Here is a 27928-nt window from a genome sequence, read left to right as displayed (position 1 = left end):
GTTCAAGCAATTCTCCTGCCTCAGCCTCAGCTGGGACTACAGGCACGCACCACCATGCCCAGCTAATTTTTGTATTTTTAGTAGAGACGGGGTTTCACCTCATTGGCCAGGATGGTCTCGATCTCTGGACCTCATGATCCACCCGCCTCGGCCTCCCAAAGTGCTGGGATTATAGGCGTGAGCCACCGCGCCCGGCCTTGGCACATCTTATTCTACTCCAAAAATGAGACAGTCCTGCCCCAACATAGCTGAGGAGAAAGAAAAAGAACCTCTCGAAAGCAACAGCATTAGAACCGTTTTTCCAAACTAGGGAGAGTGACAACCAGGACGGGTCAAGGCTTTGAGAGGACCCTGACCCAAGAGTAGGTCCCCAGAATTGTGGCATAATCTAAATTGGTGCTTGCCAGAGGGGAATGGGAGTTCTTTAAAATTCACAAGTAAGTTGTTCTTGGGATAATTCCCAGTTTGTTCCTGTCTTCTGATAACTTCATCCGTCCTTCATAAGGAAGAAAAGAAAACTTCCTGTTTCTCCAGTGCAGTCCAGAGATGAGCAATCACATTTACCCCCACCCCACTTTTTTTTTTAAGACAGCGCCTCAGTCTGTTGCCCAGGCTGGAGTACAGTGGCACTATCTTGGCTCATTGCAACCTCCACCTCCCAGGTTCAAGTGATTCTTGTTTCTCAGCCTCCCAAATGGCTGGGTCTACAAGCACATGCCACTGCCAGACTGTCCACATATCACATTTTAGACTGTCTATAAAATGTGGCCTGGCTAGTTTGTGTATTTTTAGTAGAGATGGGGTTTCACCATGTTAGCCAGGCTGGTCTTGAACTCCTGGGCTCAAGTGATCTGCCCGCCTCGGCCTCCCAAAGTACTGGGATTACAGGTGTGAGCCACCAGCCCGCCCTATCCACTTTTCTACAAAGTCATTGCTGCATCATTATGAGGTCATTAGTCCACCCTTTCTGCATTGCAGCTGGCTACTCCAACCCGGTGGTCAGTCTTCTCACCCATCTGTGCTGGATATGGTGCTACTGTGTGATGGTTCCTTTCCTACTCCATGCATAAAGACACAGTGGGGAAAAAAATCACAAAATTATTGCTGGAATAAGAAAGGAAAAAGCCTCAGGGGTGAATGGTACTAAGGAATCAGCCAGAGGGGTACAGTAGGAACTGAGGAGGACTCAAGGCCCATGAGGAAAGGGAGCTGGCTGGACCCAACTCCCTGACTATGGGACTAGAAAAGACTTTGTAATTCCAACACTTTGGGAGGCCAAGGCAGGAGGATCACTTGTGTCCAGGAGTTCAAGACCAGCCTGGGCAACATAATGAGGCCCTGTCTCTTACAAAAACTCAAATATTAATCAAGTGTGGTGGCATGTGCCCGTAGTCCCAGCTACTCAGGAGGATGAGGTAGGAGGTTCACTTGAGCCTGGGAGGTCGAGGCTTCAGTAAGCCATGATGACACCACTGCACTCCAACCTGGACAACAGAGTGAGATCCTGTCTCCAAAAATAAAGAAGACCTGTGTCTTTGAAATTGACCTAGATAAATGACATAAACACTATCACAGGAAATCGAGGAAGTTTCCATTTGCCCAGTGTCACAGATGCAAAAATAGAGCCCCCATTCTGAGAACCGTGTCCCTACCCGGCAGATTAATGAACACACAATCTGCTTAGCAGACCTGCAGGAAGTGAACTACGCAGACTCAGAACCACGCTGTAAGGATGTTTATATGTCCCAGGACTCACGGGACTTTAATGGAAAACCTCTTTTAAAAAATTACAGGCTGGGCGTGGTGGCTCACACATGTAATCCCAGCACTTTGGGAGGCCTAGGCGGGTGGATCACCTAAAGGTCAGGAGTTCGAGACCAGCCTGGCCAATATGGCGAAACCCTGTCTCTACTAAAAATATAAAAATAACCAGGCCTGGTGGCGGGTGCCTGTAGTCCCAGCTACTCAGGAGGCTGAGGCAGGAGAATCACTTGAACCCAGGAGGCAGAGGTTACAGTGAACCAAGATCATGCCACTGCACTCCAGCCTGGGTGACAGAGCAAGCAAGACTCTGTCTCAAAAATAAATAAATAAAAATAAAATTACAGGTTGAGTATCCCTTCTCTGAAATTCTTGGGACTATCTTATTAAATTTGTGATTTTTTTTTTTTATTTTTTAATATTTGCATATACATTATGAGCTATCTTAGGGATGCAACCCCAGTCTAAACACAGAATTCATTTATGTTTCATATACAACTTATACATGTATCCTGAAGATAATTTTATACAATCTTTTTAAAATGTGCATAAAACAAAGCTTTCGTTACATTTTGACTACAGCCCTCACAGGAGGTCAGGTTGGAATTCTCCACTTGGGGCATCTTAGCAGCAGTCTAAACGTTTTGGATTTTGGAGCATTTTGAATTTTGGATTTTTGATGAGGCCAAAATTAGGCACTACCAGAGGAAGTAGGTACTGTAATTATACCCCTTTTCTAGGTAAGGAAACAGACTTAGCATAAATCACCCCGAGGCTCCCCAGGGGGTGATGATGAAAGAGGACTCAAATCCAGTCTGACGGGAGCTCATTGCAGAGTGGAGAACGGCCTGGAGGCAGCACAACAACCCAGAGGGTGTCAGAATCTCCAGGGAGGCCACTGACTGTGCACCTAAAACCAGGCCCCTGGAGCACAAGTTGGGCCCAAAGTGCTCACCGTCTCCCACCCCTGATGCCACCTGCCTCTGTGGCCTCAGCTAGTGCTCAGGGGTTGACTGGTTAGGGTTAGAAATTTTGAAAGAGTTTTTTTTTTTTTTTTTTTTGAGACAGAGTCTCACTCTGTCATCCAGGCTGGAGTGCAGTGGCTTGATGTCGGCTCAGTGCAACCTCCATCTCTCGGTTTCAAGCCATTCTCCTGCCTCAGTCTCCACAGTAGCTGGGATTACAGGCATGCACCACCACACCCAGCTAATTTTTGTATTTTTAGTAGAGACAGGGTTTCACCATATTGGCCAGGCTGGTCTCAAACTCCTGACCTCGTGATCCACTCTTGGCCTCCCAAAGTGCTGGCATTACAAGCATGAGCCACAGTGCCTAGCCTGAAAATGTTAAAATATTTGCAATGTTTAGGGATATATATTAGTTACTGTTTGCCTAAAGTATTCCCCCAAAATACTGAAATTTAGGAAATGAAGCATGTGGCTGAATAACAGTCATTTTTTTTTTGCGGGGGTTGGGGGTTGTTTTGAGATGGAGTTTTGCTCTTGTCATCCAGGCTGGAGTGCAATGGCACAGTCTCAGCTCACTGCAACCTCCACCTCCTGGGTTCAAGCGATTCTCCCGCCTCAGTCTCCCAAGTTGCTGGGACCACAGGCACCCGCCACCACCACACCCAGCTAATTTTTGTATTTTTAGTAGATATGGGGTTTCACTATGTTGGCCAGACTGGTCTCAAACTGGTGATCCTCCTGCCTCGGCCTCCCAAAGTGCTGTGATTACAGCCATGAGCCACTGCGCCAGCCTGTTTGTTTTCTGAGACAGGGTCTCACTCTGTCACCCAGGCTGGAGTGCAATAACATGATCTTGGTTCACTGCAACCTCCACCTTCTGGGTTCAAGTGATTCTCATGCCTCAGCCTCCTGAGTAGTTGGGATTAGAGTCATGTGCCACCACACCAAGCTAATTTTTGAATTTTTAGTAGAGATAGGGTTTTACTATATTGGTCAGGCTGGTCTTGAACTCCTGGCCTCATGTGATCTGCCTGTCTCAGTCTCCCAAAGTGCTGAGATTATGGGCATGAGCCACCACACCCAGCCTGATATTCATGTTTTTGATGGAAGGCTACAGATTGTAAAATTTCAGACAGATAGAAAAAATATAGTCACCTCAAAGCTGATTGGTCATGACGCAGGCCATGGCCTGAACTGTAAAATCAATTAGTGAGTCCCAACCAGGTGCAATTAGGAGTCACTACCAGTCTCCCTGTCACCTAGGCTGGAGTGCAGTGGGATGATCATGGCTCACTGCAACCTCCATCTCCTGGGCTCAAGCCATCCTTCTGCCTCAGCCTCCGGTGTAGATGGACCGACCACAGGTGTGTGCCGCCACACTCAGCTCATTTTTTGACTTTTTTGTAGAGACAGGGTCTCACTGTGTTGCTCAGGTTGGTCTTGGGCGCAAGCCATGCACCTGCTGTGGCCTCTGAAAGTGCTGGGCTTACAGGCGTGAGTTACCACACCTGGCCCACCAACAGCATTTAGGTGTTTTGTTCTTGGGGTTTGTTGGAAAGAATTGGAATATAAAAAATCACAGTGCGGGGTACAGTGTATTTGGTTAAGAGTCATGATGTCTGTCTCCATTCTTATATGTGTGTGTAGTAGATAACAGTGTATAGAATATATTCCTCTCTAGAGGTCACAGTCAAAAAAATAGTGCCAGCCAGGTGCGGTGGCCCACGCCTGTAATCCCAGCACTTTGGGAGGCCAAGGCGGGTAGATCACCTGAGGTCAGGAGTTCGAGACCAGCCTGGCCAACATGGTGAAACCCCATCACTACTAAAATACAAAAATTAGCTGGGTGTGGTGGTGGGTGCCTGTAATCCCAGGTACTCAGGAGCCTGAGGCAGGAGAATCGCTTGAACCCAGGAGGGGGAGGTCGCAGTGAGCTGACATCACACCATTGCACTCCAGCCTGGGTGACAGAGAGAGACTCCATCTCAAAACAAACTAACAAAACTAGTGCCTACTTCCACAGCATTGTGTGTTCACCAAGAATCCATTTTATTTCTTCCCAGATCTGCATATGTGAATCATATCTATTTTAAATACACAATTCAGTTAGGAATTATGTAAATCTATTATGAAATAAATATGAGAAAAGGGTTTTTTCTATGAAAAGAAGATTTTAAAAGAGTGGATTAACACAAATTGCTTTTTGTGTTTTTAGACAGAATCTCACTCTGGTTGTCCCCTAGGTTGAAGCGCAGTGGAGCAGTCTTGGGTCACTGCAACCTCTACCTCCTGGGCTAGCTTCCTGAATAGCTGGGACTACAGGCACATGCCACCACATCTGGCTAATTTTTGTATTTTAGTAGAGATGGGTTTTCCCTGTGTTGGCCAGGCTAGTCTCGAACTCCTGGCCTCAAGTGACCCACTTACCTTGGCTTCCTAAAGTGCTGAGATTACAGCCTGAGCCACCACACCTGGCCACAAATTGCTTCTTAAAAACTGAGTTGGCCAGGTGTGGCTCATGCCTGTAATCCCAGCACTTTGGGAGGCCGAGGCAGGTGGATCACCTGAGGTCGGGAGTTTAAGACCAGCCTGACCAACATGGTGAAACCCCATCTCTACTAAATACAAAATTAGCCAGGTGTGGCCGTGTGTGCTGGTAATCAGAGCCACTTGGAGAATGGCTTGAATCCAGGAGGCAGAGATTGTGGTGAGCCAAGATGATGCCACTGCACTTTGAAGATTTGTAGGCCTCCAACAGTGGATGGGGAGAGTTTGCACATCTCCAGCCTGGGCCACAAGAGCAAAACTCTGTCTCAAAAAAGAATAATAATAAAAAACAAAAACTGAGTTACGGAGGCTAGACATGCTGGGTCACATCATGGTAGTCCTAGCACTTTGGGAGGTTGAGGTAGGCGGATTACTTGAGTCTACGACAAAAACCAGATACATCTTATTGTAAACATATTATTAGAAATGATTTTTTTTTTTTTTTTTGAGATAGAGTCTTGCTCTGTTGCCAGGCTGGAGTACAATGGCGCAATTTCAGCCTACTACTGCAATTTCTGCCTCCCAGGTTCAAGTGATTCTCCCAGCTCAGCCTCCCAAGTAGCTGGGATTACAGGCACATACCGCCATGCCTGGCTAATTTTTATATTTTTGTAGAGACGGGGTTTTGCCATATTGGCCAGGCTGGTCATGAACTCCTGACCTCGTGATCCGCCCACCTTGGCCTCCACAGTGCTGGGATTACAGGTATGAGCCATCTCGCCTGGACTTACATTGGTCTTTTAACAGTTACTCCTACCTCATCATGTTGGGGTTTCAGCAGGACAGCAATGCCTTCAGGAGGCACTTTGAAGATTTGTAGGCCTCCAACAGTGGATGGGGAGAGTTTGCACATCTTGTAGTGCATGTGACTGTTCACAGGACTTTGAAATGTCCAGCCAGACATTCATGTACATGAAAAATTCATCTATCATTGCCCAAGTCTAGAACTCTATTTTACATGTAAACACAAAGGGGTTTGGTTGTAGTTTTGCTTGTTAAAAGTTTTAACATCCCTGACATTCCCCAAGCCTGCAACTGCAGTGTATCAGAGAGAAGCATGAACTTTATTTACTATCTTACTTATTTATTTTTATAAACTTTTTCTTTAAAGATGGGGTCTCACCATGTTGACCAGGCTGGTCTTGAACTCCTGGCCTCAAGTGATCCTTCCATCTTGGCCTCCCAGAGTGTTGGGACTACAGGCAGGAGCCACCATGCCTGGCCAAAGCATGAACTTCTTTGTTCGGAATTTTGTTGAGTTGTTCATCATTTCTGAAAGTCAGGTGGTGTTACCTGAGATACTGAAAGGCACATAAACTGCATTCCTTGCTACAAACAGTTACAGCACTGTACCCTCTCCAGTGATTTAGAGACCCAGGCATTGATAGAGTGCAACGCATATTATTACAACATCAGGATTTCTCTTTCCTTTCTCCTTATTATCTAGTTAGACATTACTGCCCTTTAAAAATGATGTAAGAAAGTCACACCCATAATTTTAGTTCAGGGCGGTAAAAGGGAGCATTGGATCCATTAAGGCTATTATAAATGAACAGGCCAGGAGCACTGGCTCACGCCTATAATCCTAGCACTGTGGGTGGCTGAGGTGGGCAGAACACCCGAGGTCAGGAGTTCGACACCAGCCTGGTCAAGATGGTGAAACACCGTCCCTACTAAAATGACAAAAATTAGCTGGGCATGGTGGCTCGTGCCTATAATCCCAGCTACCCAGGAGGCTGAGGTAGGAGAATCACTTGAACCCAGGAGGTGGAGATTGCGGTGAGCCGAGATCGTGCCACTGTACTCCAGCCTGGGAAACAGAGCAAGACTCCATCTCGAAAAATAAAATAAAATAAAACAAAACAAAATAAAATAATAAATTAATAGAGAACTGTAATTTGTTTAACCAGTCTCCTATGATGAATATTTATAATATTTCCTAAAATTGCATTCATACACACCATTGATTCAAACAAACCAAGAACATTTTAAACATGAAGTAGAAAAAAGAACTTTCAGAGTTCAAGGTTCTAAAGGTAACTAATCTCATTTCCTTTTGCATTTATTTATATTATATATATGTTATTATTATATGGGGTGTTTTTTTGAGACAGAGTCTTGTTCTCTTGTCCAGTTTGGAGTGCAGTCATGGCTCACTCGACCTCCTGGACTCAACTGATCCTCCTGCCTCAGCTTCCCCAGGAGCTAGGACGACAGGCATGAGCCAGCACATCCAGCCTCTTCTTTCGTTTAAAGTAATCCTGTCATTAACGCGAATTTCCTTTTCACTGGCATTTCTACCCAGCGCCAGCCCTTTCCTCACTCCTGGATGATGCAGTGGTCTACAGATTTCACTTTGCCATGTAGTCGTAGACTTTGCTTAGTCAAATGACCCTTCTAAGAAAGATGGCTTAGGCTGGGCATGGTGGCTCATGCCTATATTCCCCAGCACTTTGGGAGGCCGAGGTGGGCAGATCACCTGAGGTCAGGAGTTCAAGACCAGCCTGGCCAACATAGTGAAACCCCACATCTGAAAAAAAAACACACGCAGACAGACACACACAAATTAGACAGGTGTGGTTGATGGTGGGCACCTGTAATCTCAGCTACTTGGGAGGCCGAGGCAGGGAGAATTGCTTGAACCTGGGAGGCGGAAGTTACAGTGAGCCAAGATGGAGCTCCTGCACTCCAGCCTGGGTTATACAGTGAATCTCTGTCTCGAAAAAAAAAAAATAGAATGGTGATTCTGTTGGGCACTGTGGCTCATACCTGTAATCCCAGCACTTTGGGAGGCCAAGGCAGGTAGATCACCTAAGGTCAGGAGTTCAAGACCAGCATGGCCAACATGGGAAAACCCTATCTCTGCTAAAGATACAAAAATTAGCTGGGTGTGGTGGTGCTCACCTATAATCCCAGCTACTCGGGAGACTAAGATAGGAGAATCACTTGGACCCGGATCACACCATTGCACTCCAGCCTGGGAGACAGAATGAGACTCTGTCTCAAAAAAAAAAAAAATGGTGGCTCATGCCCATAATCCCAGCACTTCGGGAGGTCGAGGCAGGCAGATCGCTTAAGCCCAGGAGTTTGAGACCACCCTGGGTAACATGATGAAAGCTTATCTCTACAAAAAATTTGAAAAGAATTTTTAGGCCAGGAGCGGTGGCACACGCCTGTAATCCCAGCACTTCAGGAGGCCATGGCAAGCAGATCACTTGCGGTCAGGAGTGAGACCTGTATGGCGCACGTGGTGAAGCCTCATCTCTACTAAAAATACACAAATTAGTTAGGCATGGTGGTGCACACCTGTAGTCCCAGCTACTTGGGAGGCTGAGGCACGACAGTCTCTTGAACCTGGGAAGCAGATGTTGCCGTGAGCCGAGATCATGCCAGTACACTCCAGACCGGGCAACCGAGCAAGATTGTCTCAAAGAAAATAAGATTTTTTTTTTTTTCTGAGATGGAGTTTCGCTCTTGCTGCCTAGGCTGGAGTGCAATGGTGCAGTCTTGGCCCACTGCAACCTCCACCTCTTGGGTTCAAGTGATTCTCCTGCCTCAGCCTTCTGAGTAGCTGGGATTACAAGCACATGCCACCGTGCCAGGCTAATTTTTTGTATTTTTTTTTTTTGAGACAGAGTTTCGCTGTTGTTACCCAGACTGGAGTGCAATGGCACAATCTCAGCTCACCACAACCTCCGCCTTCTGGGTTCAAGCAATTCTCCTGCCTCAGCCTCTCAAGTAGCTGGGATTACAGGCACGTGCCACCGTACCCAGGTAATATTTTGTATTTTTCATAGAGACGGGGTTTCACCATGTTGACCAGGATGGTCTTGATCTCTTGACCTCGTGATCCACCCGCCTCGGCCTCCCAAAGTACTGGGATTAGAGGCATGAGCCACTGCGCCCCGCCTTTTTTGTATTTTTAATAGAGATGGGGTTTCACTATGTTGGCCAGGCTGGTCTCAAACTCTTGACCTCAGGCAATCCACCCGCCCTGGCCTCCCAAAGTACTGTGCTTACAGGTGTGAGCCACCTCGCCTGGCCTCAAATGATAATTTTTTTTTTTTTTTTTTTTTTTTTTGAGACGGAGTTTCGCTCTTGTTACCCAGGCTGGAGTGCAATGGCGCGATCTCGGCTCACCGCAACCTCCGCCTCCTGGGTTCAGGCAATTCTCCTGCCTCAGCCTCCCGAGTAGCTGGGATTACAGGCACGCGCCACCATGCCCAGCTAATTTTTTGTATTTTTAGTAGAGACGGGGTTTCACCACGTTGACCAGGATGGTCTCGATCTCTCGACCTCGTGATCCACCCGCCTCGGCCTCCCAAAGTGCTGGGATTACAGGCTTGAGCCACCGCGCCCGGCCAATTTTTTTTTAATTAGCCATGTGTGGTGGGTGGCACGTGCCTGTTGTTCCAACTTCCAGGAGGCTGAGGTAGGAGAATCACCTGAGGCCAGGAAGTCGAGTCTGCACTGAGCTGAGATCACTTCACTCCAGCCTTGGCAACAGAGCAAGACCCTATCTTAAAAAAAAAAAAAAAAAGCAAGGCAAATGCTGTCACTCCTCTGCTCAAACTTCTATAGATATATGGATCCTATTTAGATCCAAATTCAAATAAGACAACTGGGAAAACAATTATTTAACATATTGAATAAAAATACATAAGTCCATAGTGACAGGAGGAGGGAGGGATCAGAATGGTACTTTACAACTACAAAACGGAATAATTGATTCAGACAAATGTAATTAACGCCAAAACACAACAATCAGGTGCAAAGGCTCTTTTCTTTTTTTTATAGAGACAGAGTTTCACCATATTGGTCAGACTGGTCTCCAACTCCTGATCTCAGGTGATCTACCCACCTCAGCCTCCCAAAGTGCTGGGATTACAGGCGTGAGCCACCGCGTCTGGCTAAAAAGGCTCTTTTCTTAGAAGAAGGTCTTTATGCTGTGGTGAAATACACCCCTCAGATTACCTAATTTTCAGAAAAGGTAAAAGATTGCTTTCCAGTGGAGCAGTCTGGCAGGCATTACCTTAACTGCAAGTTCAAATACAGTCTCCCTGATGAGTCAGCCTGAGATTTTGTGCCATCTGATGTGAGGCAAGATTAAGTACGCAAAGCATCACCTATGAAATTTTCCTGCTTCATATGTTGAATTTGAATCCAATTAAGATTTTAGGCCTATTGTGATTTCTAGTTTACAGAAAATACAGGAGCTAAGAGAGAAAAACCGGAAACAATTAGCTCCAGAATAAGGGACATTTCACGAAGTCAATGTCCTGAATTCTTTGTTTCATTTCTTTTATTTTCTTTTTTTTTTGAGATGGAGTTTTGCTCTTGGCCAGGCTGGAGTCTCGGCTCGCTACAACCTCCACCTCTTGGGTTGAAGCAATTTTCCTGTCTCAGCCTCCTGAGTAGCTGGGATTACAGGCATCTGCCTGGCTAATCTTTGTATTTTTCAGTAGAGATAGGGTTTCACCACGTTGGCCAGGCTGGTCCTGAACTCCTGGCCTCAGGTAATCCATCTGCCTCGGCCTCCCAAAGTGCTGGTGTTATAGGCGGGAGCCACGACGCCCAGCTGTTTTCTTTTGGAGACAAGGTCTGGCTCTATCATCCAGGCTAGAGTACAGTGGCACCATCACGGCTTACTGCAAACTCTGCCTCCCAGGCTCAAGCAATTCTCCCACCTCAGCCTCCTGCGTAGCTAACACCACATGCTCACACCAGCACGCTCAGCTAATTTTTATATTTTTTGTAAAGACAGGGTTTTGCCATGTTGTCCAGGCTGGTCTCCAACTCATAAACTCAAGCGATCTGCCCGCCTTGGCCTCACAAAGTGCTGAGATTACAGGCATGAGCCACCGTGCCAGGCTGTCTTGAACTTTTAAAAAATCAACATAAAAGCCAGGCGCGGTGGCTCACGCCTGTAATCCCAGCACTTTGGGAGGCTGAAGTGGGTGGATCACGAGGTCAGGAGTTCGAGACCAGCCTGACCAATATGATGAAACCTCGTCTCAAAAAAAAAAAAGTCAATATCGAGGCCGAGGCAGGAGGATCACCTGAGCTCAAGAGTTCAACACTGGGCCGGATGCGGTGGCTCACGCCTGTATTCCCAGCACTTTGGGAGGCTGAGGAGGGTGGATCACGAGGTCAAGAGATCAAGACCATCCTGGTCAACATGGTGAAACGCCGTCTCTACTAAAAATACAAAAAATTACCTGGGTACGGTGGCGCGTGCCTGTAATCCCAGCTACTCAGGAGGCTGAGGCAGGAGAATTGCCTGAACCCAGGAGGCGGAGGTTGCGGTGAGCCGAGATCGCGCCATTGCACTCCAGCCTGGGTAACAAGAGCGAAACTCCGTCTCAAAAAAAAAAAAAGTGTCCAACACTGGCCTGGACAACATGTCGGAACCCTCTCTCTACTAAAATTACAAAAATTAGCTGGGCGTGGTGTCGGGCGCCTCTAATCCCAGCTACTTGGGAGGCTTCAAAAGGAGAATCGCTACCTGGGAGGCAGGGGTTGCAGTGAGTGAAGATCCTGCCACTGCACTCCAGCCTGGGTAACAGAGTGAGACTCCGTCTTAAAAAAAAAAAAAAGGGTTGGGCACGGTGGCTCACGCCTGTAGTCCCAACACTTTGGGAGGCCGAGGCAGGTGGATGACGAGGTCAGGAGATCGAGACCATCCTGGCCAACATGGTAAAACCTGTCTCTACTAAAAATACAAAAATTAGCTGGGGTGGTGGTGCGTGTCTGTAGTCCTAGCTACCCGAAAGGCTGAGGCAGGAGAATCACTTGAACTGGGGAGACAGAGGTTGCAGTGAGCTGAGATCGCACCACTGGCACTCCAGCCTGGCTATAGAGAGACACTCTCTCAGCAACAACAAAAACAATGTCAATATCACTTAAGGAAAACAATAAAGGGGTTGCCATGCACCTGTAATCCCACCTACTTAAGAGGCTGCAATGTAGCCAGTCTCCTGTGATGAATATTTATATTTCCTAAAGTTGTATTCATACAGAACCATTGATTCAAACAAAGCAAGAACAACGTGGAGTCGAAAAAAATAAGAGTCCAGGAGCCCAGTCCTGCACTTGAGTCCAGGAGTTTGAGGCTGCAGTGAGTTATGATTGCGCCACCGCACTCCAGGTTGAGTGACACAGCAAGACGCCATCTCTAAACAAACAAAAAAAGGGGGAAGTCGCAAAGACCACACTGTATGATTCCAGCCAGGCCCAGTGGCTCACACCTGTAATCCCAGCACTTTGAAAGGCAGCTGTAGGAGGATTGGTTGAGCTCAGAGATCAAGAACAGCCTGGGCAACGTGGCAAGACCTCTTCTCTACAAAAAACTTAAAAAGTACCTGGACATGGTGGCACATACCTGTGGTCCCAGCTATTTGAGAGGCTGAGGCAAGAGGATTGCTTGAGCCCAGGAGGTTGAGGTGGTAGTGAGCCATATTTGTGCCATTGCACATTAGCGTGGGTAACAGAGCAAGACCCTGTCTCAAAACAAAACAAAAAAGAGAAAAGTCTAGAAACAACAAATCTATAGAGACAGAAGGCATTTTTTGCAGTTGCCAGGTGGTGGGGGAACTGCAGTTGAAGCAAGATTGATCACGTGGGAAAAAGGCCTTGTACTGGGGTGATGGTATGTTCCAAAACTAACTAAAAATTACTGAATTGTACTCTTAAAAAGGGTAATTTTGGCCAGGTGCAGTGGCTCCCGCCTGTAATCCCAACACTTTGGGAGGCCAAGGTGGGTGGATCACCTGAGATCATGAGTTCGAGGCCAGCCTGGCCAACATAGCGAAACCCCGTCTCTACTAAAAATGCAAAAATTAACTGGGTGGCAAATGCCCATAATCCCAGCTACTCGAGAGGCTGCGACAGGAGGATCACTTGAACCCAGGAGGTGGAGGTTGCAGTGAGCTGAGATCACGGCCACTGTACTCCAGAGTGGGCACCAGAGCCAGACTTTGTCTCACAAAAAAAAGGGTAATTTTATGTTATATGAGTTATAATCTCAATAAATTTTTGAAAGCTAATAAGCAGAAATTAGTTGTTTTTTTTTTTTTTAAGGTGGAAAGACTGCTCTGGAGCAAAAGAAACTAAAGACACCTAACAGTCAAATGTAATGTGTGAAACTAAATTAGATCCTGGGAGTGGTGGGGAGAGGAGGAACAGCTATAAAAGACATTCTAATTGTATGTAAATTATACTTTAATAAGGATGATTTTAAAAATACATTGTTCCAGAAGGACCAGGATTGAAACAGAATTTTTTTCTTTATTTCTTCTAAAGGGATACATGTGTAGAACATGTAGATTTGTTACATAGGTATACGTGTGCCATGATGGTTTGCTGCACCTACTGACCCTGAAATAGAATTTTATTTTATTTTATTTTATTTTTTGAGACAGTTTCGCTCTTGTTACCCAGGCTGGAGTGCAATGGTGCGATCTCAGCTCACCGCCACCTCCACCTCCCGGGTTCAGGCAATTCTTCTGCCTCAGCCTCCTGAGTAGCTGGGATTACAGGCATGCGCCACCATGCCCAGCTAATTTTTTGTATTTTTAGTAGAGACGGGGTTTCACCATGTTGACTAGGATGGTCTCGATCCGTTGACCTCGTGATCCACCCACCGTGGCCTCCCAAAGTGCTGGGATTACAGGCTTGACCCACCGCGCCCAGCCTAGAATTTTATTTTTTGAGGCGGAGTGTCACTTTGTCACCTAGGCTGGGGTATAGTGGGGCGTCTCGGCTCATTGCAGCTTCCACCTCCCAGGTTCATCCACCTCCCAGGTTCAAGCAATTCTCCTGCCTCAGCCTCCCAAGTAGCTGGGATTACAGGCATGCACCACCACGCCTGGCTAATTTTTGTATTTTTAGTAGAGATGGGGTTTCACCATGTTGGCCAGGCAGGTCTTGAACTCCTAACCTCAAGTGATCTGCCCACCTCGGCCTACCAAAGTGCTGAGATTACAGGCGTGAGCCGCCGTGCCTGGCCTGAAAAATAATTTTAAAAAGCAATAAACATAAAAATTCATTCTAAGAACAAAGGGGGAAATCTGAATATGAACCAGATATTATAGATTTTACAGATTTTCCAAAGTGGAGAAAGGCATTGGCTGACCTTCCCAGAAATGGTTCTTGTCCTCTCAAGACCCTGACACCACACTGTCACCCAGCCTGCTCAACTTACCTTCTCCTGGGGGCCTGCCTCGTAATAGTGGCAATTTTACCCTTTCTTTGCACAATTAGGTTTGTGCTTGCTTCTTACTTCTTCTCAATTATGTTTTTAGGGACACAGATGCTAGAGATTGATGAACACAAAAATTGGAATCATGGTTCCCTCTGAAGAGGAATGAGAGCGTGCAACTGAAGAGGACTCGCAAAGGGCATACTAGTAGACGTGCTGGGCTTCTGATTTCTGGTCTTTACACGGATTTTATAGACTTGTGGTAGGCAACTTTTAAAGATGGTCCCTTGTCCCCACTTCTAGTTATACTATACGTGCCCTTGTGTAACCCCTCCCAACCCCCCACTCCAGCTTAAGTGAGGGCTAAACCTAGTGACTTGCTTCTAACAGATTACAGGAAAAGTGATGGTTTGTAGCCAAGCATGTGGGTGCGCCCTATAGTCACAGCTACTTAGGAGGTTGACGTGAAAGGATCGATTGCGCCCAGGAAGTTGAGGCTGCAATGAGCTACGACCATGCCACTGCACTCCAGCCTGAGTGACATCGAGACCCTGTCTCAAAAAGAAAGTGATGGGTTGTTATTTTTTGACTAGGTTAGAAGACTGTGACTGCCATCTGGCTGACTCTACTGCCTTCCTGTGTGCATACTTCCACAAAGCAAGGTGCCATGTTGGCAGGGCCTTTGTGACAAGGATCTGAGGGTGGCCTCCCATCAGTAGGTCACAAGGAACAGTCTCGTGCCAACAGCCATGAGACTGGCCTAGGAAGTATATCCTTTCCCACCTGAGTCTTGAGACAACTATGGAAACCTTGACTGAGGACCGTGGGAGACCTTGAAGCAGAGGACTCAGTTGAGCCATGCCTGAATTCACAATCCACAGACATTAAGTTGGTTAGTCACTACATTTGGGGGTAATTTGTCACACAGAAATAGAGAGCCAATATAACATACTCTGTACATAAAATTCACAATAAAAAATTTTAAGTTTGTAACTCTAGAAGTACATATATATATTTTTAGCGGTCTTACTCCACGTCCCAGGCTGGAGAGCAGTGTGGTGCAATCTCGGCTCACAGCAACCTCCGCACCAGAGCTCACGTGATCCTCCCACCTCAGCCTCCCAAGTAGCTGGGACTACAGGCACACACCACCAAGACTGGCTAATTTTTCTTTTTTTTTTGAGATGGAGTCGCTCACTGTCGCCCTGGCTGGAGAGCAGTGGTGCCATCTCAGCTCACTGCGACCTCCGCCTCCCGGGTTCAAGAGATTCTCCTGTCTCAGCCTCCCAAGTAGCTGGGATTACAGGCGTGAGCCACTGCACCTGGTCCCCCTGGCTAATTTTTCTATTTTTAATATAGACAGGGTTTCATCATGTTGCCCAGGCTGGTCTTGAACACCTGGGTTCAAGCAGTCTGCCTGCATTGGCTTCCCGGGTGTTGGAATTATAGGCGTGAGCCACCATGCCCAGCCTAGAATATTTGTAAAGGTCTCAGAAAGGGGTCTATCACCAATTACTGTGATATTTCTTCTGAACCTTTTCTGGACTCTGGCCTAGGTACTGGGATATATTGGTGAAAAGCTAGACAAATCCCTGCTGGGATTTTACACATTAACACCCAGTTAACAGAACTGTTCGTGCATGTGCAGAGTATCATTTTTTTTTTTTTTTTTTTTTTTTTTTTTTTGAGACAGAGTCTTGCTGTCGCCCAGTCTGGAGTGCAGTGGTGAAATCTCAGCTCACTACAACCTCCGCCTCTGGGGTTCAAGCAATTCTCGTGTTTCAGCCTCCCAAGTAGCCGGGATTACAGGGGCAGGCCACTATGCTTGGCTAATTTTTGTGTTTTTAGTAGAGGCAGGGTTTCCCCATGTTGGCCAGGGTGGTCTCAACCTCCTGACCTCAGGTGATCCACCCATGGCAAGCCTTTCAAAGTGCTGGGATTACAGGCATGAACCACTGCACCCAGCTGAGTATCTTCTTAATTCATTGTGTAAGGCATGGATATATACAGCAAACCCAGTTCTCAGTGTGGGCTAGGCAAACCCCCCTCAGCTTATAAATTGTTTCCTAAGGGTTTCCATGAGCACCTCCAACCAGCAGAAAAATGATAGGTTTTCCTGGTTACCTTTCATTTCAAGCACTTCTTTCTCAGGGTAGCCATTTGAGACCTTTCCGACCAGTTCCATTCTACACATGCTGATGATGTCACCAACTTGGCATCTGACCTGCCTTCCCTTCAAAGGTCTGTGGAGGGAGGAAATTGTCTACTTTGGCACTTAATTATCTTATCTTCCCAATTGTTGGGCATGGTGGGAAAGAAGAGGGGGAAGGATTGCTTGAGGCCAGTTTTTTTTTTTTTTTGAAACGGAGTTTCGCTCCTTACCCAGGCTGGAGTGCAATGGCGCAATCTCGGCTCACCGCAACCTCCGCCTCCTGGGTTCAGGCAGTTCTCCTGCCTCAGCCTCCTGAGTAGCTGGGATTACAGGCACGTGCCACCATGCCCTAATTTTTTGTATTTTTAGTAGACAGGGTTTCACCATGTAATTTTTTGCATTTTATTAGAGACGGGGTCTCACCATCTTAACCAGGATGGTTTCAATCTCTTGACCTCGTAATTCACCCGCCTCCACCTCCCAAAGTGCTGGGATTACAGGCGTGAGCCACCGCGCCCAGCCCGAGGCGTTTTTAAAACTAACCTGGACAGGGTCTTGCTGTCACCCAGCTCGAGTGTGATCATGGCTCACTGCAGCCTTGACCTCTGGGCTCAAGGGATCCTCCCACCTCAGACACCTGAGTAGCTGGGACCACAGGCACATGCCTCCATACCCAGTTTATTTCTTATTTGCAGAGTCAGGGTACCCTCATAGTACCCAGGCTGGTCTCAAAGTCCTCAGGACATGGCATCCCAAAGTGCTGGGATTAACAGTATGAGCCACCACATCCAGACTTACCTTTTTTGAGACAATCTCTCACTCTACTCTCCCAGGCTAGAGTGCAGTGGCATGATCTTGGCTCACTGCAATCTGTCTCCTGGGTTCAAGCGATTCTCCTGCCTCAGCCTCCCAAGTGGGTGGGATTACAGGCATGCACCACCATGCCCATCTAATTTTTATGTTTTTAGTAGAGGTGGGGTTTCCCTATGTTGGCCAGGCGGGTCTTCCGATCTCAGGTAATCCGCCCACCTTGGTCTCTCAATGCTGGGATTACAAATCACCATAGCCCAGCCCAAGTATTGAACTCTAATACCAGCTGTCAGGGACTATGCTGGGCACTGAAGATGTTTTAAAAATAGAGATGGGACTGGGTGTGGGGCTCACATTTGAAATCTAGCGTGGACAGATTGCCTCAGTCAGGAGTTTGAGACCTGCCTGGTAATTCTGATCAGACCAGCGTAAAATGGTAGACCCCACTCCACTAAACATTCAACAAATTAGCCGGTGTGGTGGCACATGCCTATAATCCCAGCTACTCCAGTTGCTGAGGCAGGAAAATTGGTATAAACCCAAGGCAGAGGTTGCATCACTGCACTCCAGCCTTGGTCAACAAAAGCAAAATTCCATCTCAAAAAATAGTTCAGTATGTGGACAAAAAGCAGTTAATGACTAGATATGGGCTGGGGCGCAGTGGCTCACGCCTGTAATCCCAGCACTTTGGGAGGCCGAGGCGGGTGGATCACAAGGTCAAGAGATCAAGACCATCCTGGTCAACATGGTGAAACCTCATCGCTACTAAAAATACAAAAAATTAGCTGGGCATGGTGGCACGTGCCTGTAATCCCAGCTACTCAGGAGACTGAGACAGGAGAACTGCCTGAACCCAGGAGGCGGAGGTTGCGGTGAGCTGAGATTGCACCATTGCACTCCAGCCTCGGTAACAAGAGCGAAACAGTCTCAAAAAAAAAAAACTAGATATGGTGAGATGACTATTCTGTCACCTAGTGAAATGAGGAAATACTAGGGATAATGAAAAGTTTGATGTTTATTTCCACCTTGCGCTCAGGACTGAGCTTAAAGTACTGACATTGAATGATTTCACTCAGGGAATATGTAACCAGACTATAGGACGGAGACACACAAGTGCTGATGGCGGTAACTGACACAGAAGGAACCAGCCAGACCAATAAAAATTGCAGAATACACCAAGTCATTAAATCTGACACCCTTAGGATAGGCAAATTTGATTGCTGTGTTAAAAACCCGAAGTCAGTTAAGGTGGGCATTCAGGTTTTCTAAGCTTGTCCGGACATACTGTTTACCCTACACATCTAATTGCCAGCACTGTGTATTTAATTTCACGGAGTCAAGTCCTCAATCAAGGAAAGGCTATCCCTTTGACCAGATCACCAGCACTTGAAGCTGAAGCTGTTACAGAAAAAGCCTGGGCACAGTGGCTCAACAACAGTTTGGGAGCTGAGGCAGGAGGATCAGCTGAGGTCAGGAATTTGAAACTAGCCTTGCCAAGATGAAACCCCATCTCTGCTAAAAACACAAAAATCAGCTGGGCATAGTGGTGCATGCCTGTATTCCCAGCTACTCGGGAGGCTAAGAAAAAAGAATCACTTGAACCTGGAGGCAGAGGTTGCAGTGAGCCAAGATAGTGCTACTGCACTCCAGGCTGAGTGACAGAGCTTATCTCCAAAAAAAAAAAAAAAAAAAAAAAAAAGCTATTAACATTTCTCAGTCTGTCACACTAGTCACTTTTCAGATCTCTAAATGCATGAACTCATTGAACACCTGTCCAACCTTCTGGCTCCTTGCTTTTCCTGCCTCTGCCAACTTAAAATTTTGAGATGGGGTCTCACTCTGACACCCAGGCTGGAGTGCAGTGGCATGGTAATAGCTCACCACAGGCTTAACTCTGGGCTCAAGCAATCCTCTCACATCAGCTAGGACTACAGGCATGTACCACCAGGACAGGCTAATTATTTTTTGTAGAGACAGGGTGTCACTATGTTGTGACAGGCTGATCTTGACTCCTGCCCTTCACCGATCTTCTGTCTCAGGTAATACATTACAGGCTGTGAGCCACCACACCCAGCTGCTGCCTACATTTTCAGTATTCCACTCAACAGACATTGAGACTTCCTGGGTCTGGAAAAGTAAAAAAACAAAAACTAAGTACTATGTAGAATTAAGCAAACAAATGATGTTTCAGAAGTAGCCTATTACTGCTTAAAATAAGGCCTACATCAACACCCTAACTCAAACAAGGACAGACAATTGTTATTTCGTCTTTATTTCATAATCATAAACTTAACTCTGCAATCCAGCTAGGCATGGAAGAGAACAAGGAAAACATGGAACCCAAAGGGAACTGCAGCGAGAGCAGATTTTAGGATACTGCGAGCACATGGGGTGGAGGGTGCTCTCCTGAGCTACAGAAGGAATGGTCTGGTGGTTAAGATAAAACACAAGTCAAACTTATTAAAGTTGTCCACAGTCAGCAATGGTGATCTTCTTGCTGGTCTTGCCATTCCTGGACCCAAAGCGCTCCATGGCCTCCACAATATTCATGCCTTCTTTCACCTTGCCAAAGACCACATGCTTGCCATCCAACCTGGAAGGAGAACAATCACTGTGACTGGCAACCACAAACAAGCTGTCTCCATGTGTCATGAATCAAGACAAGGTAGCTTAAAAAGAAAAAAAAAAAGACACCCAGTCACATGCTGTTAATACTGACATGAAAGTAGTACTTACTTGGCCAGAACAGTGCCTCACGCCTGTAATCCCACCACTTTGGGAGGCCAAGGCAGGCACATCTCGAGGTCAGATCGAGACCATCCTAGCAAACATAGTAAAACCCCATATCGCTACAAAATTACAAAAAATTAGCCAGGCACTGTGGCACTAATCTGTATTCTCAGCTTCTCGGGAGGCCAAGGCAGGAGAATCGCTTGAACCCAGCAAGTGGAGGTTGCAGTGTGCTCAGACTGTGCCACTCACTCCAACCTGAGCAACAGAGCAAAACTCTCAAAAAATTAGCACTTAACCACCCAGCTAAGCACCCAGTTTCTATTACAGTATCTGACATTCTGTATCACATTGGCTACATTTGTAGCTATGTATGCTCTTCTGGTACCTTAGAGATGAAAACATCTATGGAAAGAAAGGTTGAAGAAAACTAGTGTTTGCTCCCCCAGGGTTAACTCTTCATTTGGTCAGGTGGTTTGTGAGTGCCTTGTTCTACCCTTACCACTCAGTCTTGACAGTGCAGATGAAAAACTGGGAACCGTTTGTGTTGGGTCCAGCATTTGCCATGGACAAGATGCCAGGACCTGTATGCTTTAGGATGAAGTTCTCATCATCAAATTTCTCCCCGTAGATGGACTTGCCACCAGTGCCATTATGGCGTGTGAAGTCACCACCCTGTGAACATAGAGAAAGCCATCACTTTAAAGTATGCCAAGTCTGCAAGGTTCAAACTTTAAACCCAAGTTCAAACTAAATAGGATTAAATAGAACCAAAATGGCAGAGTAACAGCTCAGATATGTGTATCCTGAGATATTCTGGCTCATTCCCAAATTAAAGGAGAAATGCAAATAAAATTCAGTAAATTTCATACCTGACACATAAACCCTGGAATAATTCTGTGAAAGCAGGAACCCTTATAACCAAATCCTTTCTCTCCAGTGCTCAGAGCACGGAAGTTTTCTGTTAAAAAAAATTAAACATATATATATACACACACACACACACACACACACACACACAAAGCACTGTCAAAAGTTGGAACACCTTTGTTAAACTTAGAAAATGGACCAACCTGCTGTCTTTGGAACCTTGTCTGCAAACAGCTGTAAGAGAAAATTACAGTTAATTAACATCTGCTTAGATATTTTGTTGCTTAGTACCCATGTCTTTAGGGGCTTCTGAGTCATAAATTCATTTTCTCACTACCAGAATACTTCTTCAGTAATTACTTTAAATCCCAAGTAAGAACTGCTCGACAGCCATAAGGCCCTGCTGGCGGTTGGGTTAAGAAACACGAAACCCAAACACATGCCAAAAATCCAGAACGAATCATGACTCAAATAGTGAGACCTCTATAAAGTGTCTCACACTTAGTACATCACACCTGCTAATGAACAGATAAATGGATTCTTAAATGTGCATCACCAACCCCCCAACTTCACCTAGAACCTAAAGGTCAAGTACTGCTGCACGACCAGGGGTAAATAGCTGCTGTTTTAGTCACTGGTAATGAAAATGCTACTACCTCCAATCTGTTAACATAGCTTTATGGATTAGATGAGCAGTCACTTCTTGGTTTCCAGGCCCCTTACCTAGTAGTGAGGTAAAAAATAAAAGATTGGTTTCTAGTACATCTGGCTTTGAACCTTTCTTCACTGTATAATACATTATGGCTAGGCAGGTAGCTTAAATACCTTAAACACTGACAAGCACTTTCATAAAAACAGCTCGTTTAAAAGTACCATTTTTTAAAGATGCAGTCTCCCTGTCTCCCAGGCTGGAGTGCAGTGCCATGATGTTGGTTCACTGCAACCTCTGCCTCCTGGGTTCAAGCAATTCTCTGCCTCAACCTCCGAGGAGGAGCTGGTGAAAGGTAGCATTTTATAAGCTATTAAAGAGATGTGACTCAATTAACTATTAGTATCCGTGTACATTTCTTTTACAGCAATGTACTTTTTTTTAAGATGCTCTGTCGCCAGGCCGGAGTGCAGTGGCAGGATCTTGGTTCACTGCAACCTCCGACTCCCTGGCTCAAGCGATTCTCCTGTCTCAGCCTCCCGAGTAGCTGGGACTACAGGCATGTGCCACTACGCTGACCTCGTTTTTGTACTTTTAGCAGAGACGGGGTTTCACCGTGTTGGCCAGGATGGTCTCGACCTCCTGACCTCGTGATCCACTGCACCGGTCTTTTTTAAACATCAGCTTTTCTCAGAGCTTTGAAGTCAGTATATTTAAGTTACTAAGGTGACTTTCGCTAAAGCCCTCATTGGCACTTCCCCCTCGATTCTCACCAAGACCTACAGAAGTCCTTTCTCATTTTCCTTAAGCTCTCTGGCTAACCTGATGCCCAGCATGATGTCAGGCCAAGTTTCCAAGACAGCCTTTGTCACTTACCAGCTCTGACTACAGCGGTAGGTGGGGTGTGAATTAAGATGTAGTGTTTCAGCTCCTATTATGTGCCAGCCACTGTGGACAGGGCAGGCAACAAGAAAACCTGTCCTCACTGAATGATCAATCTACTTTCAGAATCAGATCCCAAACTAACCACTGGTGGCCTTTTGAGAAATGGTTTAAAAGAATAAAACCACTAACACCCTATTTCACTACTCCTTAAGACCTAACCATGGTAACTGGAATGGAATCGCACTCAATATTTAACTTAAAAAGAAACGCTCCAAGTTTAGATGTTACGCTGTAATTACAACTGATCTGTAAGAACTCATTTAACACTCTCAAAACTAATTAGGTAATCACTAGTAATCCACCTTGGTTGGAAGAGGCCTGCCTAGTGGCCAGTCGCAACTTGCCTGCTAGGCAGAGGGACAATCGGGAGGGGCTCAAGAGCGCCTCCCCCGCCGGCGCCGTCACTGCAGAGGAAGGCGGTCCTTGGGCACCAGGCAAAGGCAAGGCCCATTTTCACATTTCCGCTTAGGGGTGGGGGACAAGAAGGGATGTTTGCAGCTCATTTATAAATATTCCTATTTTATCCAAATGGAAGTTATTTCAAGTGACAATCCATCACATCCTTTTTTATAACATGGCCTCCCAGGATCTACAGGAGGACTGAGTATGGATGGTCTCACACCCCGCCTAGGTCCTTGAGACAAACCCTCAAGCAAGCCGCTTCCCAGGTCAGGATGTAGAGCACCCTAGTGACTGCCGGGGAGCAGCTTCCCAGGAAGGCGGATGGAAGCGCTCGCGAGCGCGCTTCTGGCTCGGGTCAGCGGCGCCCAGGCCGAGCCAGGGCGGAGCCCAACGGCTCTCTAGGCGCGGGCCGGAGCGCGGCCGCCGAGCACGTGCGTCGGGCAGGACAGGGCGCGGCCACACGGGGCGGCGGGCGGACGCGGCCACGGGCCCCCTCCCCCAACGGCCGTGCAGCCGCCCCGCCTGCCTTTGTCCGCCGCCGCCCCGGCCTCCACCCCGCGCCTCGCGGACCTCCCAAAATGGCCCCTCGTCAGGAAATGGCGCCGCCGCCCGCCCGCGCTCGCCCCTCGAGAAAGGTCGGCCAGCGCCCGGGCCCTCAGGGCGCCACCACCCTCCCCGACCCCCGTCCGCTTTCTGGACCCCACTCCCGCACGCCGCCGCCCGCCCGACCTCGAAGGAGACGCGGCCCAAGGGCTCGCCGTCGACGGCAATGTCGAAGAACACGGTGGGGTTGACCATGGCTGCTACGACAAGGCTCCAGGCGGCGGCGGCGGCGTCTGCAAAGCAGCACGAGCCTGGACTCCCGCCCCTTTTATACCAGGTTCGGCCCCGCCCACAACCCTGTCTCGTGCCTCGGCTCTGGCCAATCGCGTCTGCGACTTGGCCAGAGTGACAGCCAGATGGCCCATGGACGGAAGCCGGAGCTGGTGGGGATGGCACTGGAGGCGCGCGTGCGCGCTAACGCGCGGAGGCAGGTTCCCGCCCGCGGGCTCCGTCGCGATGGCTGCGGCATGGGACTCAGGGCGGGGCGGCAGCGCCCGGCGCGGGGCACGGGGGCTGGGTCAGTGCAGAACGGGGGTGGGCAGCATGGCGCGCGCGCGCGCGAGCACGCGGGAGACCGGAGCGCAACGGCTCATCGGCAGTTGTCAAGCGACGAGCCGCGTCTCCCCATTGCACAGAGCGGGCAACTGAGGCGAACGAAGAAGGCCTCAAGGTCGCGCCGCCAGTCAAGGTCGACTGGGGTCCTGTGCCCAGTCCCTGCGGCTCCACAAGCGGAAATGGGAATGGCGCATACCCGAGACCGAGGATAAGCCTTGCGTCCGCATTCCGCTCGGGCGACCACCGCGTCGCGTCCGTCCTGGCCATGTCAGGAAGGAGGTTGCCTTTGAGCATCGCTGTTTCCTCCAACGAGGTGGGACAGGAACAGTCCCCGGTTTTGAGAGATTATGAAATACTTTCAAAATGCCCTACTTTCCGAAAATATCTTACACTCTGCTTGAATCTTTAAGAGGAAGCCATTAAAACAGGAGTCTGCCCAGGATCTTATCTGTGAAGATGCACTGAGCACATTTTGCCCTTTCGTACTCTTTTAAAATCTCTGCTCTTGGTCCTTTCTTACCCCCCGCCTAGCTCCCACCGCCCCCGCCTCCGGCGGCTGAATTGTGCTTTGATTTCTGGGTGAGAGATAAGCTACAATTTAAAAAGCGAATTTCGTCAGGCAAAGACATTAATAATACTTGCATTAAAATGCACTTATAGGCCAGGCGTGGTGGCTCATGCCTGGCGCTTTAGGAGACGGGGAGGCGAAGGCTGGGGAGGATCGTTTCAGCCCAGGAGTTTGACACCAGCCTGGGCATCTTAGAGAGACTCCCGCCTGTACAAAAAAAAAAAAAGTAAAATTAGCTGGTCATGGTGGCGCTTGCTATTCAGGAGAGTAGGCGGAGAGGATTGCTTGAGCCAGGAGATGGAGGCTGCAGTGGGCCGTGATTGCATCACTGCACTCCAGCAGGGAAAACAGAGTGTGAACCTGTCTCAAAAAACAAAATAGGCCAGGCACGGTGGCTCACACCTGTAATCCCAGCACTTTGGGAGGCTGAGGCGGGCGAATCACCTGAGGTCAGGGGTTCAAGACCAGCCTGTCCAACATGGTGAAGCCACATCTCTACTGAAAATAGAAAATTAGCAGGGAAGGGTGGCTCCTGTCTGTAGTCCCAGCTACCCAGGAGGCTGAGGCAGGAGAATCGCTGGAACCCAGGAGGCAGAGGTTGCAGTGAGCCAAAATCTCACCACTGTACTCCAATCTGGGCGACAGAGTGAGATTCCGTCTCAAAATAAATAAATAAATGAATAAACGCACTTGATGTGACTGGTGTTTTGTTCAGAAAGCCTTACAAGGGAATTGATGCATCCTGGGCTGTCACTTAAGTTGCAATATTAAGGATATTATTTAATGTTTCTTTTTGTTTTTTAGAGACAAGGTCTCGCTCTGTCACTTAGGCTGGAGTATAGTGGTATGTTATCAGCTCACGGCAACCTCCACCTCCTGGGCTCAAGTGAGCCTCCCACCTTAGCCTCCTGAGTAGCTGGGACTACTGGGACTACAGGTGTGCACCACCACACCCAGCTGATTTTTTTTTTCCTTGTATTTTTTGTAAAGATGGGGTTTCCGCCACTTTGCCCAGGCTGGTCTCTTACTCCCAGATTCAAGCGATCTGCCTGCCTTAGCCTCCCAAAAGTGCTGAGATTACAGGCATGAGCTGCTGTGCCCAGAGGTTATTTAATGTTTCTAAAACTCAGTTTTTTCGTCTGCACAATTGGGATAGGGTTATGGTGAGACAAAAATGAGAATTCATCGAACAGATGATGTCCAGTTTCTGGCCTCTTGCCATTATTATTAATAACCATGAGCCAATGTGTGTTAGGAATTTATTTGTTTGAGATAGGGTCTCCCTCTGTTGGTTAGTCTGGAGTGCAGTGGTGCCACCCTAGCTCACTGTAGCCTCCAACTCTTGGACTCAAGCAATCCTCCCTCCTCAGCCTCCCAAATGGCTAGGACTACAGTCACAAGACACTGTACCGGATAATTTTAAAATTTTTTACAGAAACTAGATCTTGTTAGGGCTGGTCTCAAACTCCAGGGCTTAAAGAATCCTCACACCTTGGCCTCCCAAAGTGCTGGCATTACAGGCATGAATTGCCATGCCCAGCCTGTGTTAGAAATTTAGAGTATGCTGTTTTGGCCTCACAACCAGCCTGTTATCCCCATTTTACAGATATGTAAAGTACCTGGCTCCTTGTTCAGAGTAATCGCTTGTGAGTATTAGCAAAGCCAAACTGGAAACTGCTTTTTTTTCCCCCCACTCCACATCACTTGATGCTTTGTGATCTTTTTAATTTATTTATTCATTTTTAAGATGAAGTTTCACTCTTGTTTACCCAAGCAGGAGTGCAATGGCGCAAACTCGGCTCACCACAGCCTCTGCCTCCCAGGTTCAAGCTATTCTCCTGCCTCAGCCTGCTGAGTAGCTGGGATTATAGGCACGCACCACCAAGCCTGGCTAATTGCCCATCTAGTTTTGTATTTTTAGTAGAGATGGTGGTCAGGCTGATGAACTCCCAAACTCAGGTGATCTACCCGCCTTGGCTTCCCAAAGTGCCGGGATTCCAGGCATGAGCCACCATGCCCAGCCAGTGCTTTCTGATCTTAAGGAAGCCACTTGTCCTCATCTGACACTGAAAACAATTGCCCAAGGCCTTCAGGCATAAATTCTTCAAATTTCTCTCTCCTCCATCCTAAAACCTAGAGCAGTTAGAAGCTCCTCCTAAGAAGTAAATGAATGAGGCCAGGTGAGGTAGCTCACACCTGTAATCGCAGCACTTTAGGAGGCCGAGGCGGGTGGATCGTTTGAGGTCAGGAGTTCAAAACCCACTTGGCCAACACGATGAAACCCCATCTCTACTAAAAATACAAAAATTAGCCGGGTGGTAGTGGCACGCACCTGTTATCCCGACTACTCAGGAGGCTGAGGCAGGAGAATAGCTTAAGCCTGGGAGGAGGTTGCATGAGTCGAGATCGTACCACCGCACTCCAGCCTAGGGGACAGAGTGAGATGCCATCTGAAAAAAAAAAAAAGTAAATGAATGTATGAATGAATAATAAAATAAATAGTCTGGGCACTGTGGCTCACACCTATAATGCCGGCACTTTGGAATGCTAAGGCAGAAGGATCACTTGAGCCCAGGAGTTCAGCACCAGCCTGGGCAACAGAAGGAAATCCTGCTTCTACCAAAAAAAAAAAAAAAAAAAAAAAAAAAATATATATATATATATATATATATATATATATATATATAGAGAGAGAGAGAGAGAGAGAGAGAGAGATAGATACATAGATATAGGTATAATATTTTATTTTATTATTTATTATTTATTTGAGACGAAGTTTCATTCTTGTTGCCCGGGCTGGAGTGCAATGGCGAGATCTGGGCTCACTGCGACCTCCACCTCCTGGGTTCAAGCAATTCTCCTGCCTCAGCCTCCCAAGTAGTTGGGATTACAGGCATGAGCCACCACACCCGGCTGATTTTGTATTTTTAGTAGAGATGGGGATTCATCATGTTGATCAGGCTGGTTTTGAACTCCTGACCTCAGGGGATCTACCCACCTCAGCCTCCCAAGGTTATGGGATTACATTTGTGAGCCACCACACCCAACCAAAAAAGTTTTATAAATAAAAATTAGCCAAGTACGGTGGTGCACACCTGTAATACAAGCTACTCGGGAGGCTGAGGTGGGAAGATCACTTGAGCCCAGGAGGTTGAGGCTGCAGTGAGCC

The 27928-nt window shown here is 47.4% G+C and overlaps 2 protein-coding genes across 3 annotated transcripts in view; one reads left to right on the top strand and one right to left on the bottom strand.

Moving 5' to 3' along the window:
• The window catches only part of H2AZ2 (H2A.Z variant histone 2), a 43007-nt gene extending 27539 nt beyond the window's left edge, over window positions 1–15468 (top strand). Inside the window, exons 5-6 of one of the 2 annotated variants that reach the window (XR_013523859.1) lie at window positions 14579–14737; window positions 15069–15468. Coding sequence is in view for 1 of the 2 variants with exons in the window: in XM_009002140.5 (XP_009000388.1) it covers window positions 14579–14634 (56 nt within the window). In the remaining variant the exon portion in view is untranslated. Of the gene's footprint in view, window positions 1–14578 lie in introns of both variants that reach the window. The other variant, XM_009002140.5, reaches the window with a different exon arrangement.
• Window positions 15469–18434: 2966 nt separating this feature from the next.
• On the bottom strand, window positions 18435–23878 carry PPIA (peptidylprolyl isomerase A). Its single transcript, XM_035253326.3, has 5 exons — window positions 23763–23878; window positions 21241–21271; window positions 21040–21128; window positions 20670–20842; window positions 18435–20030 (listed from the first exon to the last, which is right to left on the bottom strand). Exons 1-5 carry the CDS (start codon window positions 23829–23831, stop codon window positions 19898–19900), a joined length of 495 nt encoding a protein of 164 aa, XP_035109217.1. The 5' UTR covers window positions 23832–23878; the 3' UTR covers window positions 18435–19897.
• Between the last annotated feature and the right edge of the window lie 4050 nt (window positions 23879–27928).

This window comes from Callithrix jacchus, chromosome 11 (genome assembly GCF_049354715.1).
Source record: "Callithrix jacchus isolate 240 chromosome 11, calJac240_pri, whole genome shotgun sequence".
NCBI classification, from domain to species: domain Eukaryota; kingdom Metazoa; phylum Chordata; class Mammalia; order Primates; family Cebidae; genus Callithrix; species Callithrix jacchus.
Note: the sequence above shows the minus strand (reverse complement) of the source record. Positions and strands in the feature narration are given on the sequence as shown.

Coding starts and splice junctions, on each gene's coding strand:
- PPIA (XM_035253326.3), bottom strand. CDS start 23,831: ATGGTCAACCCCACCGTGTTCTTCGACATTGCCGTCGACGGCGAGCCC. Junction 21,272..23,762: donor TGGGCCGCGTCTCCTTCGAG/GTCGGGCGGGCG, acceptor TTTCTCTTACAG/CTGTTTGCAGACAAGGTTCC. Junction 20,843..21,039: donor TTCCAGGGTTTATGTGTCAG/GTATGAAATTTA, acceptor CTATGTTCACAG/GGTGGTGACTTCACACGCCA.